Raw genomic sequence first — 15,000 nt, 5'->3', positions numbered from 1 at the left:
TTTCTCCCCTGCAGCCAAAAGTCAGAGTCAATCCCCCAACTCCCCTTCCCCCCCCACACACACACACACACACACACTTCCCTCCACGAGCTCCAATTTCAGCACCGTGGACAGCAACCCTCCCTCTCTGTGTGCCAAGTCTTAACTTTAGACGGGGGGGGCTTACGTAACTCAAAACATTCGTGACACGGTCGGGTCAATCGGTCCGAAGGTCGGCACACTCGCTAGTCACCCAACTAGCACAGCTTGTTTTGTGAGCCTGCTAACAATGTAAAGTAGTGTTTTAGTTAACTAGGTAGCAGTGGGGATTACTCACCAAATCAATGCATTGCAGTGTTTTGGTTTGACTAGCGAGTTTGGGTTGTGATTCTCGACAACGTTGAAACGTAGTTCCGTGTTTCAAAAGAAAAGTCTGAACATTTTGATTGAAAACACCCCTTCCTTTCCGGCTACATTATTACTTTCAGAACCAAAGGAAGGGAGGAAACGGAACTGGAGATCTGCGCACGTAACCCCCACATTTCCATAAATATTGCATTGATGTCAATGGAAGATTCCCCTCACGCGTGTAGACCTGCAGTTAGGATTCCACTGAGAATGAGCAAGCAGATGGAGGAATAGCAAACAAGATGAATAATTGATTTTACAATTAGTTAACCCCTTGGATTTCAGCAGTCCTTGCCCTTGGAAATCTGATCAAAAATACTTCTTCTAACCACCTGAGAGCAGCGTGCTAGGCTGCATATACACCGCAGGGTCGTAAATGCCTCGTTCCCACTTAGTGCCTGAGAGGAGATGGAGAAAAACCGGCCTCCCTGATGACCTAAACCGTTATCACTCTCTCCTCTCCAACTACGCCTCCTCTGCATCAGCTGCTAAAGCTTCCTACTATCATTCCAAAATACATTCTTCTGCCTCTAATCCTAGGAAACTGTTCTCCACATTCTCCATTCTCCTCAACCCACCTCCACCTCCCTCCTCCTTCCTCCCTGTCTGCCGATGACTTTGTCACCTACTTCGAAAAAAAAGGTTGATGACATTAGCAGGACCTTTTCTCCTCCTCCTGCCAACGCTGCTAGCACCCCTTCCAGACTCTCTGTACTTCACTCCGTCCCCTGATGAGATTCTCACACTTCACATCACATCGAAGCGGGCAACCACCTGCCTTCTCGATCCCATCCCCTCCCCTCTTCTCCAATTAATTTCCTCCGACATCCTTCCTTACCGTACCACCGTAATCAACTCCGTCTTATCCACAAGATCTGTCTCGGCTGCCTTCAGGAGAGCCAGAGTCAAGCCTCTCCTCAATTAATTAATTAATTAATTAATTCCTCAAGAAACCAACCCTTGACCCGTCCTTTGTCCACAACTACAGACCGGTATCCCTTCTCTCCTTCCCTTCCAAAACCCTCGAACGTGCTGCATCTAAACAACTGACTGACTATCTCCGTAAGATGGAACACCTGGACCCCCACCACTCCGGCTTCAAGGCTGGACACTCCACTGAGACTACTCTCCTTGCTCTCCTTGCTGAGCAGGTATCAGCAGGCTCCTCTCTTGTCTCAACCTTAACACTAGAACAGCCGTGCCTTTTTTCCCTACTATAAGAGCCGCCTCTTTACAATGCTCAAGCAGCTACTTACACACAACGACCACTAGTTGTCCGTCTTGTAAATTAGCCTGCCTCCTACACAGAAAAAGTGCAAAATAGCTTTATACTAGCTTATCCTGATGTGATTTTGAAGATGTAAGGATACTGGGTGGTAGAACGCACATATCTAGGAGAAGTCATGAAAGGAGGGTCCTGAGATTTGATCGAGTGCAAAGATATAAAAACATTTTTACTCACAGGGTCAAAATGACCCCTCATGACTGTTCTAGTGTTAACTACGCTGTTGTATTGACGACTCCCACGGCTCCTGTGGAGGAGCTCCTGACCCAGCCTCACCCTGACAGGCGGGTCAAACGGAGCTCGACCAGGAAGAGCCCTGCCAAGTGTAGCCAACGAGGACGGATCGGACAGCCTGTCAGGGCGCTGCCCCATGTGCTGCGTAGCGTAGCGTAGAGTAGGAGAGCTGTAGAGCGCACTGGAGCGGGGCTGAAATACTTTAACCCTGGATGGACATTTTGTGATTTTTATTCATTTATTTTCCATGTTAATGACATGAGACAAGACACAGCAGTTTTTGTTTCTACAGTGCATATCGGACTTTTGGTAAGGTTCTAAACTTCCATCTATGATGTCATAATCCCATCAAAAACAGCTTGTGTCGTTGTAGTGAAGTTGCACCAATACTACGATGTGTGTTTTAATATATTCAACCTCGATAACAGGATTAGTATCTTTGCGGTTTATTAGTCACAAGCTTATAAGCGCGGCGCTGTATCTGGTCCTCGTCGCATTGCCAACAGCAGCACACACACACACACACACATACTCACACACACACACACACACACACACACTCACACTCTCACACACACACACACACACACACACACACATACACACACACACACACACATACATACACACACACACTCACACACACATACACACACACTCACACACACACACACACACACACAAACACACATTGACACATACTAAACATTTCCTGTGCCACGTTCTAAATAAACAAAGCTGTGTTGTAGCATGTCTAACCGGATGGTGTACAAACACCCGTGGGCTTTAATCCCGTTTCCTCTGAGAGCGAGCGGGGGGGAGGAGGCTTACCCCGCCGCTGAGCTTATTCCCACTCCTGGGGTTCGGCTGTTCCCAGGTGTTAGAAGGATGTCTTGATGGCTGACATGCATTATTCAGTCTTATCTCATCATGCGTAGATAGGACTGACTGAGAGTGCACACTTATGCAAACCGTGCCAGAGCCTAACAGATGTTAATGTATATAGGAGGAATATCGGCCTTATACAGGAATGTCTGTATCGGCATCATCATTTTTCAGGTAATAAAAGCGAATATAACATATAAAAGATGTGCGTCAGTCAGCCTCACATTCTGAAATGATCGAACATCCGTGTGATTCTGGGTCACATTCTGGGTGTTTCAAGAGAAAGAATCAAATCAAATCAAGTTTTATTTGTATAGCACATTTCTCACAAGATGTGACTCAAAAAGATGTGACTCATGATGACAGAGCCGCAAGCAGGCAAAGGTAACAAACCTGTACACTGTGCATCCAGGAACACTCCCTTGCAGCCCTCTACTCATAGAGCGACTACTACCAGTTTGCCCACCAGCGCACAGCAGCGGCCCCCAAACGTGTTTATTGGCATTTGCTGTGGCTGAATGTAGGAATGGAACATTAGCTCCAATAGTTAATGTTAATGTTTTTCTTTTTACCAAGAATTTATTTAATCAATTAACATGGGTAGCTTGTCCATCCATGAATTTCAGAGTCAGACACGTTCTAACCTTCATCATAAAACTAATCAGCCTGGGGGGGGATACAAGAGGATTCAACCAGACCAACCTTGGGCTCACACAAACATTTATTGGTTTTAAAGTGCTCTTCTTCTTAATGTTAGGACTGCATTAAGAGGCAGTCACATTTTTTTGCACTACCAAGGTGAAAGTGTCTATTTTCCAAGAAGTGGGCTTTAATAATTATAATAATAATAATAATAATATTAATAACTTTATTTGTATAGTGCTTTTCCTGCAAACGTTGGAGCTCAAAGTGCTTTGATCATTATATAATCTTAATTAAATTATTTTGTCATTTAAAGGCAATATTAAAAGGATGAGTTTGTATAATCTTAATTGAATTATTTAGTCATTTAAAGGCAATATTAAAAAGATGGGTTTTTAGTCTTGTCTTGAACATATTTGCTGAGGTTGCATCCCTAAAGTAAACTGCCAGTGCATTCCACAATCTGGGAGCATAAAATGAGAATGCAGCCTCACCAAATCTCTTCTTTTATACATGTGGTACACAGAGAAAACCAGCGTCAGAAGACCAGAGAGCTCTATTGGGCTGATATGCTAGCAAAAGACCTGAGAGCTCTATTCAGGATTTGCAGATGTGTGCTTCGGCGTATGGGTAGTTGTTTTCCTCTCCACTCCACCAGGCTCGGGGCCGAGGGGCTACCCTTTTACCACCCCGAGACCTGGTTGAGGGGCTCACCCGGGCTATTATTTCTGGACACCCCCAGATGTGTGCTGGTGGTGTCACACAGCGTTACAACTTGATTTAACTGTCTATTCTATTTATGTTGTGCATGTCTTATTCAGGTATACTCATATGAGTGTGAAGGGTTAGCAATGCACAAACTGTAGTGCACCTAGAATGCATGTCTAAGGCTTCTACATCTTTGGTCATTATTATAACCCATCACACCCTTGCTTGTTCTGCGGCCCTTCTCAGTTCCTCCGGGTCCATGGTGCTTCTTATGCTGTAATAACCATAACTCCGGAGAGCTGTCTTGTCACAGGAAATTGTACATCCCTTCGCCCGAAAGTGTTTTTAAAAAAAACAGACTTTTTTTTTCTTTTCATTTACACAGCAGTGGAGTGTTAAATTGGATTAGATACTGGAATGGCTTTATAGAGACAGGCTTGGGTCCTCAGATGGAGTGTGTGTGTGTGTGTGTGTGTGTGTGTGTGTGTGTGTGTGTGTGTGTGTGTGTGTGTGTGTGTGTGTGTGTGTGTCTCTCTTCTGGGGTAAATGAAAAAGCAGATCTTAACTTGTTTTTTTCGTTGTTTTTTCCCCCCAGATATAAATATGGCCGGGGAGCCGAAACCGTACAGACCCAAGCCAGGGTCAAAACGACCCCTCTCGGCTGTCTACAGGTAAGCCCTGCTGTCCTCACATACCTACCTATCTCTCATGCCTCCACAAGCAAAAACATAAGGCCTGTCATATACAGTTACAATCACTCATAGGTGCTTGAATGATTGTGATTTTATTAGTAATATTTCATATACTCTCTCTCAGAATCAGAATCGATGTACGGATACAAGGAAAAGCACATTTCTTGGGTACAGGTTCAAATAGGCATTGGCATTGCAGTAGAAATACACAATTGAAATCAATAATAGAATAAGCAGGATATTAAACAACAATCAATACGAATAAGCATGATATAGGCCTAGACAACAATCTCTCTCTCTCTCTGTCTCTCTCTCTCTCTCTTTCTCTCTCTGTGTCTGTCTGTCTCTCTCTCTCTCTCTCTTTTTTTCTGTCTCTCTCTCTCTTTCCCTCTCTCTCTTTCTCTCTCTCTCTTTCCCTCTCTCTCTCTCTCTTTCTCTCTCTCTTTCCCTCTCTCTCTTTCTCTCTCACTCTCTCTTTCTCTCTCTCTCTCTCTTTTTCTCTCTCTCTTTTTCTCTCTCTCTCTCTCTCTCTCTCTCTCCTCTCTCCTCTCTCCTACTCCTCCTGTCTCACCCCCCCTCCTCTCTCTTTCTCTTTCTATTTCTACCCATCGCTCTGGATTAAGCTCTTAGACTAAAGATTCCATTTGCATGGGGAGGAGATTATTGTTTTGGTGCTCAAAGTCAGTGTTCGGTAATGGTTCATATTTTAGGATTCTACGGATAGGATCTGTGATATTTTACTCTTTATTTGTTTGGGGAAATAATCTTCATATCAAGTGTTAAGTAATTGAGATATTGCTGTTGCATTTGCTCACATCTCTCAACGGCCCAGAAGTTGGAACCTTCGAACAAATTCGCTATCTGGTTTCTTTATGTAGTTCCAACTCCTCGTGCACCGCAGATAAACAGTGTTAGGTCCTTATTATGACAACCCCAGGAGCCAGGAGGATGATGGTGTTATGAATGATGGCTTCGGTAGGACAGTATCCAATATGACAACGGTTCTCCTCTCATACTCATGTCCCTTGGTCACAAACGCACCGACGCTGTATTATGTTTACCACCGTCTGGTGTGACAGATGTGTAGAGACAGCGGTTACCACCCTGACCACAGTATCTTCATAGTATTCTTATTTATTTGTTTATTTAAAAGGGACAGTGGACAGTCATTGACTCTCCCTGAATTAGCTGAGTAGCTAGATTGCATCAGCAGTCCCTGGGCAGGTAAATCCACAGGGGAAATACGGCCTCAGATGTTATAAACTATTTAAAACAGAACTACAGGACATAGAAATATCACATAAAACAGAACTACAGGACATAGAGATATCACATAAAACAGAACTACAGGACATAGAGATATCACATAAAACAGAACTACAGGACATAGAGATATCACATAAAACAGAACTACAGGACATAGAAATATCACATAAAACAGAACTACAGGACATAGAGATATCACATAAAACAGAACTACAGGACATAGAGATATCACATAAAACAGAACTACAGGACATAGAGATATCACATAAAACAGAACTACAGGACATAGAGATATCACATAAAACAGAACTACAGGACATAGAGATATCACATAAAACAGAACTACAGGACATATAAATATCACATAAAACAGAACTACAGGACATAGAAATATCACATAAAACAGAACTACAGGACATAGAGATATCACATAAAACAGAACTACAGGACATATAAATATCACATAAAACAGAACTACAGGACATAGAGATATCACATAAAACAGAACTACAGGACATAGAGATATCACATAAAACAGAACTACAGGACATAGAAATATCACATAAAACAGAACTACAGGACATAGAGATATCACATAAAACAGAACTACAGGACATAGAGATATCACATAAAACAGAACTACAGGACATAGAAATATCACATAAAACAGAACTACAGGACATAGAGATATCACATAAAACAGAACTACAGGACATAGAAATATCACATAAAACAGAACTACAGGACATACAAATATCACATAAAACAGAACTACAGGACATAGAGATATCACATAAAACAGAACTACAGGACATAGAAATATCACATAAAACAGAACTACAGGACATAGAGATATCACATAAAACAGAACTACAGGACATAGAAATATCACATAAAACAGAACTACAGGAGAGTCCCATTCATTCCTAGTTACCACCCTGATACAGTATGTTCTAGTAGTCATTCATTCCTAGTTACCACCCTGACACAGTATGTTCTAGTAGTCATTCATTCCTAGTTACCACCCTGACAGTATATTCTAGTAGTCTAGTAGTCATTCATTCCTAGTTACCACCCTGACAGTATATTCTAGTAGTCTAGTAGTCATTCATTCCTAGTTATTGGCCTTGTTCCATTATGCCTCTTTGTTTGCTTATTTATTATTTTGCACTTTTGCTTTTTGAGTTCACAAATTCATTAAAACTTCATTTGCATTTTAATACCAGCGCTCAGAACACCTGTGATGTAACATGGTAATTAGAACAGCCAAACAGGAGAGCCAGAACCAACACAGCTCTGCTCTAAATGGAAATTGCCTTTCATGAGTCCTAATTAAAATGGCTGTAAAAACACACCTCCTCCTGTTGTTGTTCCCTCCTAGAATGTAGCTGGAATTCGTTCAACTGTGTGTGTGTGTGTGTGTGTGTGTGTGTGTGTGTGTGTGTGTGTGTGTGTGTGTGTGTGTGTGTGTGTGTGTGTGTGTGTGTGTGTGTGTGCGTGCGTGCGTGCGTGCGTGCGTGCGTGCGTGCGTGTTGTAAGGAGCCCTGTCAGTCTGTGGCCTCCAGATGTCAGATTAGCGGAGGTTTACTGCACCGACGTGAACTTCAGGCATACACACTGACATAATATATGATATTTACACTTATATATTCAGAGCTTATGGTGACACACTACACATGCTAAACAGACTCTCTCTCTCTCTCTGTCTCTGTCTCTCTCTGTGTGTCTCTCTCTCTCTCTCTCTCTCCTTCTCTCTCTCTGTCTCTTTCTCTCTGTCTCTCTGTGTGTCTCTCTCTCTCTGTCTCTCTCTCTCCCTCCCTCTCTCTCTCCCCCTCTCTCTCTCCTCTGTCTCTCTCTCCCTCTCTCACTCTCTCTCTCTCTCTGTCTCTCTCTCTCCCTCTCTCTCTCTCTGTCTCTCTCTCTCTCTCTCTCTCCCTCTCTCTCAATCTCCCCCTCTCTCTCTCTCTCCCTTTTTTCCAGTGGTTACGAGTTTGACTACGACTATTACAGAGATGACTTCTACAGCCGGTATGTGTGAATTGATTTATCGCATTGTCCTTTTAATGAAAGATGACCTTTACATTAAGATACACAAAGCAAGTTTGAAAGCAAAGTTCACTGCATTTTGCTGTGAAGTGTGATCATTGTGACCAAACAACCTTCACATTCATTTCATTGCATTGTGCGAAAGTGAAATAAATAAATCGTGAGCTTAGAATGATAAGGTTCTATCTCCCTTAAGGGTAGTTCAGAGATATTGAGCGTCAACATTTTTACATTCCATTATGTTTTGTGAGATGGAACCTTTGTATTTTATTAATTACTAACTAAAAAATGTAAACATTTTTTAAAATAACACCACACGGGCATTAATAAACACCTAATGGATCAGATTATGTAAAAAACTCAATTTGGACAAAAACGGAGATAGAACCTTATAATTCTAACGTCACGCAATAAGGAAATAAGAGGTGAGGTCGACTGAAGAGGGAAGAGACAAGCACGTCCATCAGCTTAACGCCGCCTTAACGCCGCCTTAACGCCGCTGTTTCCAGCGTTTCTGAAATCCCTTCGCTGGTGATCAGCCTGTTTATCTGGGGAGGCATTTACTAAATGTCAGGCCGTCTGAGAGCCCGTGATCAAAATATACTGTCTCTGTGAGCCACGGCTGACACCCACGGCTGACATTTACCACTTATGTCTGCTTCCTCTTCTTTATCCCCTCTTCTTTTGAGAGGATGTGGCGATAAACGTGTTAATGAACATGTTAGAGTTGTATTCTCGATGGTATTGTTCAGTTGGAAGAGAGGGGAGGCTACAGATGACTTTAGACAGTACGTGAGCTTAGAATGATAAGGTTCCATCTCCGTTTAGGGCAGTTCAGAGATATTGAGCGTCAACGTTTTTACATTCCATTATGTTTTGTGAGATGGAGCCTTTGTATTTTATGAATTACTAACTCAAAAATGTCAACGTTTTAAAAATAACACCACACAGGCACTAATAAACACCTAATGGATAAGATTATGTAAAAAAAAACTCAATTTTGACAAAAATTGAGATAGAACCGTATAATTCTAACGTCACAAGTAGGGAAGGAGACAGACGACAGGGGGGGACAGGGCAGGGTAGAGCGTTATGTTTAATGCTTAATGCGTAATGTCTGGGTTGTTTAAAGTCGGCACGAGAATGCCATTTTTTAAGAGATAAGAACAATGAGAGACCAAAGAATCATGGTCATCATTATGTCATAGGTTGTGAAATAAGAAGTAGATGGATAGATTGGATAAGACTGATACAATTGGTCAGCATTAGATAGTTGACTTACCACGGATGTCATGGAGCTAGATTATGGGATGTGTTACATCTCATCAAGTCATCGATTCCAAGATATTGTTGTAGTTTTATATCAAATATGCTGAGAATTGAGAAGTCTGTCTCTGGGAAATGGAGCACTAAGGAAGGCCTTCCTTTCCTGTAAGAGATGTGCCAATGACTGTGGCGTATCTAACAATTCAGTCTGCCTGTGGACAGTGCCAATAACTTGTTGCACAATAACTTGTTGCGCAGATTCATATGATTGGTTAAGCAAGAGTAGTGACCTCATAAGGCAGTCTTCTATAAATGTGTGTCCCTCTCACAGGAGGGGGCTTTCTGACGCTGTTATTTTCCCTCTGGCCTCATGTAACTCTGCTTAATAAAAGGCCTCATTTGAGCCAATTGATTTAAACTCTCTGCGCTTTATGAGTTCTACTCAATCTACTAAGAATCAATGAAATCCACGACACTATACAGACAGTGAGTTGTGATGTCTCATCTCTCTGGTGTCCTTCTCTCCTCCTCCAGGCTGTTCGACTACCACGGCAGGGTCGCCCCCCCGCCCAGGGCCGTCATCCCCCTCAAACGCTCCCGGGTGCTGGCCCCCTCCACCCGCCGCGCGAAGGCCTCCTTCCCCATCAAGACCACCTCCTCCTCCACCTCCTCCTCCAGACCCCCCACCTCCTCTTCCTCCTCTTCCTCCTCTGGTCTCAAATGTAAGTTCACCCCAGACTGAAGGAATGATCTTTGTTGTCATTGTACGGGTACAACGAAATTGAAACGCAAACCCTAGGTGCTAACAATCAAAACACCGTCCTAAGATAATAAAACACTGTCCTAAGATAATAAAACACCATCCTAAGATAATAAAACACAGTCCTAAGATAATAAAACACCGTCCTAAGATAATAAAACACCATCCTAAGATAATAAAACACAGTCCTAAGATAATAAAACACAGTCCTAAGATAATAAAACACTGTCCTAAGATAATAAAAAACAAGAATGAGACATAAGTAGACATAAATAGGGGGGATATAAATAGGGGGATAAGTAATCGGTAGGAATCTGAGAATGTATCTGTTATGTAAACTTATATACTTATATACACTATATGGCCTATTCACAGGGGGGTATATAGACAGGGGGGAGTTAGCATGTAACTATGTACTTTTATAAACATATAAACATATGAACTAGTAACTGACATACAGTGTATGTAAACTTAACACAAGAATGTCAACATATTGCACTGTTAGAGAACATTGCACTCTTCCCTTGTGCTTGTCCCTACTCTCTCTCTCCCTATCACTAAGAACTAAGTAGTCACCACTATATTGGAGAAAATTAGTCCAGACAAATCCCTCTTCTCTTACACTAAAGCCGCTTCACAAGAGATAAACATCAGGTCTCGTCCAAATGAGCCACGGAACAAGGGGATTCATTATTCAAACAAAAGAAGCTCTCGAGATGGCAAACAGCGGCACCAATCCTCTCTGCTGCTCTCTGCACCGCCACCAAAAGCCAAAACAACTTCAGCCGAGGACGAGAGAAAGCGACAGAGACACAGAACGTCAACATAAAACAACATCATCCGAACATTCTCCCTACACACACATTCTCCTACACACACATTCTCCTACACACACATTGTCCTTCACACACATTCTCCTTCACACACATTCTCCTTCACACACATTCTCCTTCACACACATTCTCCTTCACACACATTCTCCTTCACACACATTCTCCTTCACACACATTCTCCTTCACACACATTCTCCTACACACACATTCTCCTTCACACACATTCTCCTACACACACATTCTCCTTCACACACATTCTCCCTACAAACACTTTACAAGGAAGAAAACGGATGAATAATAAACGCTGTGGTCTAGATGTGATTAAGGGCTGTTGGGCGGCTCGGTGCGTCCTCACGGGCCGTGATGTGCTCTGTTTCGTGACGTTAGAATTATAAGGTTCTATCTCAATTTTTGTCCAAATTGAGTTTTTTACATAATCTGATCCATTAGGTGTTTATTAATGCCTGTGTGGTGTTATTTTTTAAAATGTTGACATTTTTGAGTTAGTAAATAATCAAATACAAAGGTTCCATCTCACAAAACATAATGGAATGTAAAAACTTTGACGCCCAATATCTCTGAACTACCCTAAACGGAGATAGAACCGTATCATTCTGAGCTCACGGTTTGCCTAAACGCTGGTCTTTAACCATCGGCTGTATAATTGGACCCAGTGTGCGGTCGGGGAGGGTGGTTCTGGACTATCCGGGCCGGTGTTATCAGGGAGAACAGCTTGGCCGTGTCTGTCAGGGGGCTCTAGTGCAGAGGTCTTGCGGAAAAAGAGAAAAATAAATACAAACATATTTTCCTCTTTTTTGGGGTGGGTAGGGGGGGGGGGACAAGAATGATAGATGTGTGTTTCTTCTCCTAGGCCAGGCATCCCAGTGTGCATGCATGTATGATTGTGGACTTGGTTCGCTCCAAACAATATCCTGAGAAATTGCTGTTTGACAGAGACGGATTGCGAGTTGACTTATGGTTTGATTCGCCAACCAATGTGGGTCGTTTGTAGGGGTCGTATGTAGGGCATGCATAGCAACAATTCAGATCCTATCTGTACTTTTTATGGCCAAATAAATGGGTTGCACCTATATTGGATTGTATGGATTGCACACATACCTACCTACAGTATATTCTCAGCATACCGTATAATATCGACTCTTCGCCCTCTGTAAGTAAGTAAGTAAGTAAGTAAAGCTTTATTTATATAGCACCTTTCATACAAGAAATGCAGGTCAAAGTGCTTCACAACAGGATAAAAACATATACAAGGATAATATGAATATAAAAGCTGTTCTGGAATTCAAGAAAGATACGCTCTGCATATGACACTAAGGGACCCGTTTTGATGATGCTAGTAAAGTGGTGTGTTTGGCCAAACAGACCATAATAACACACTCTCAACACTCTTCATGTGGAAAAACCTCATTGTACGTCTTCTATGAGAGGGGGCGGGCGGCGGTGCTTGAAGAGGTTTTTGAAATTAGTTTCCACCTGCAATCTGGCTGCAATCACGAATCTGATTGAATCATGTGTTGCGACGATACGGCCTGTTTTGACATTAGCCCTCCCGCTTTCTGCCGTCGTAGAAATGTCACGCTAATGCTCTCAGGGCCTAGCTAGTGTTTCTTTTTCTCCTAACACTCAGATCCAGCCGGAGCTATTCAGTGTCTGAAATCACTTCAGCAGTGCCCGGCCTCGACTCTCTCATTGTCTGCTTTAATCTTCGTCTTGCAGCGACTCAAAAGAGACCCGTGCTATCTCCGAGAACAGGCTCTTTTTATGTGGTCATCGTGGAGTTAGAGAATTCGATCCGTCCGTCCACCGCAAAGGACTATGCTGTTTTTTTCTCTTCAAACACAGAGCTTATCAAAGGGTGTGCTGTTGGGTTAGAAATTATGTTGAATTAGTCTGTGTGTGTGTCTGGGGTTCGTCTTATCAGAGGGTCATGTGACTTGTAACACAAAGCAACAACGGGACCTGAAGCCCCTCGATGAATTAGAAACTGCACTAGTCAACTATCATCAAAGGGCAGCTATAGTAAAGCTGCCCAAAGCAAACAAAACTGATGTTGAACTAACTAATCAGAGAGAGTGTGCGTGTGCGTGTGTCTGTGTCTGTGTGTGTGTGTGTGTGTGTGCATGCGTGCGTGCATTTTCTTTTTCTCTTCCACTTCAGAACACAACAGGAGGCTCTTTTCTTAGATTACCACGCACACATCACCTGGGCATCGCTTCCACAGGGAAATGATACACCACACACACACTGAACAAACCAATTCTGTCTGGAAGGAACCAATGCATAGACAAACACCTCTGTCCGACGAGGCATGGAGTTGCATGTTATTTATATAAACGTACGTGTGTCTGATGCGCTGAAGCTGTTTAAACACTAGAACAGCCGTGCCTAACCCCCTTTTTAGAATGTAAATCTGCTATTTACACACAGAGATCACTAGGGGGCGCTTCTTTTTTTAGCCTGCCCTCCTACACAGAAGAACTGCAAAACAGCTTTATACTAGCTTATCTTGAAGTGATTTTGAAAATGTAAGGATACTGGGTGGTAGGACGCACATATCTAGGAAAAGTCATGAAAGGAGGGTCCTGAAATTTGATCGAGTGCAAAGATAGAACTTTTTTTTTACTCACAGGTCACCGTGACCCCTCACAGCTGTGCTAGTGTTCATTTGTGAAGTGAGATTGCGTTTGGGTGATCTGTATTCTCTGTGGTTATGTTCCTACACTCCTGTTCAACAGCTACTGGTCTACTAGGCTTTACAAGAAAACAACAAGATCTAAAACAGGAAAATCTGTTTTACTTGCAAAAGATCAAAATAGTGAAAATACCAGGTGCTGGAACTGAAGAGTATCAGTAGAGTGCAAAATAACAGCATACGCACACTCAAACACTTGTGCCATTCAGATGATGACACCGTGATTACAGCTTCAATGGTGGATCTTCTTCAAACACCGTGCAAGAAAACATTTATTGAGAGCTTTCAGTCATAGACCTTCTTCAGGCATAAAGCAAGCAAGTGAATGCCGTGGTTAGTGGTTTTGAACCCTTTATACCACGGCATTCACTTGTCTGCTTTATGCCTGAAGAAGGTCTATGACCGAAAGCTCGCAATAAACTATGTTTAGTTTATCCCAAATGGGATAGTTTGATTGGATGAACCTACGTTGTCATAGTAACATATTTTGTGTGCCGATCTATCAGCCACTAACCATCCAGAAGCTTCTCTCTGAGTCTCTGGTTTTCCTGAGATTGTTGTTTCTTTGGCTGATAGAATAAACGGATGAAATCATTTCCCAGCCACTGAAGCATCCCTTTTCTGACACTGACTGGATTTTGCTAGGTGTTACATACTGTTTTCATGGTTTGTTTTTTTACTTGTATTGTCTCCCTTCCAATAGATGGCACATTTTCAGCAGTCATAGGTTAAGGAATAGGTTTTTAGCTCATACAGTATATGTACTGCAACTTCTTAAATCTACTTGGTTCTAGCTACTTGTGTGATGTTCACTTTTTGGACCCTTTGGTACTGTTCGGGTCAAACTGACCCGGGACATCATTGGGGTTTTAAAAGCACTTGTCCTGACACGATGCTCCTGGTTGATGTAGAAAACACGACAGCATCTAATAGTACCATCTTGTAACATTCCATTCAGCCATTAAATGCAGCAACTATGTTGAGCTATCGATCATCACATTTGTTATACCAAGTTAAACAGGCATTTTGGGATTGGTACATACATTTTGGGACTTTTAAATTAATGATATAAAGCCATTGATTCTTGAAGAATATAACTCATAAGGGCCCCAGGTGTCTTACCCCATCAGAACAGTTTTACAACAATGCAATTGTAAACAAACACTTCAAAACATGATTACAAATATAATTGTGTTCTTGTGGATAATAATAATAATAATAATAATAATAATAATAATAATAATAATAATAGCTTGGTTTTATATGGCGCCTTTCTCAAACCC

General features: G+C 42.2%; 1 protein-coding gene across 1 annotated transcript in view; it reads left to right on the top strand.

The window, feature by feature from the left end:
* Positions 1-15,000, top strand: part of ralyl (RALY RNA binding protein like) — a gene marked incomplete at both ends in the record, with an annotated part of 76,047 nt that overhangs the window by 54,081 nt on the left and 6,966 nt on the right. The window contains 3 exons of the mRNA XM_080549118.1: positions 4,737-4,812; positions 8,080-8,127; positions 9,946-10,133. Of these exons, the coding sequence (XP_080405244.1) occupies positions 4,737-4,812; positions 8,080-8,127; positions 9,946-10,133 (312 nt within the window). The remainder of the gene's footprint in view (positions 1-4,736; positions 4,813-8,079; positions 8,128-9,945; positions 10,134-15,000) is intronic.

The sequence above is a fragment of the Nansenia antarctica genome (assembly GCF_963989245.1).
Source record: "Nansenia antarctica genome assembly, chromosome: 19".
NCBI lineage: Eukaryota > Metazoa > Chordata > Actinopteri > Argentiniformes > Microstomatidae > Nansenia > Nansenia antarctica.
This window is presented reverse-complemented; position numbering and strand designations above follow the sequence as displayed.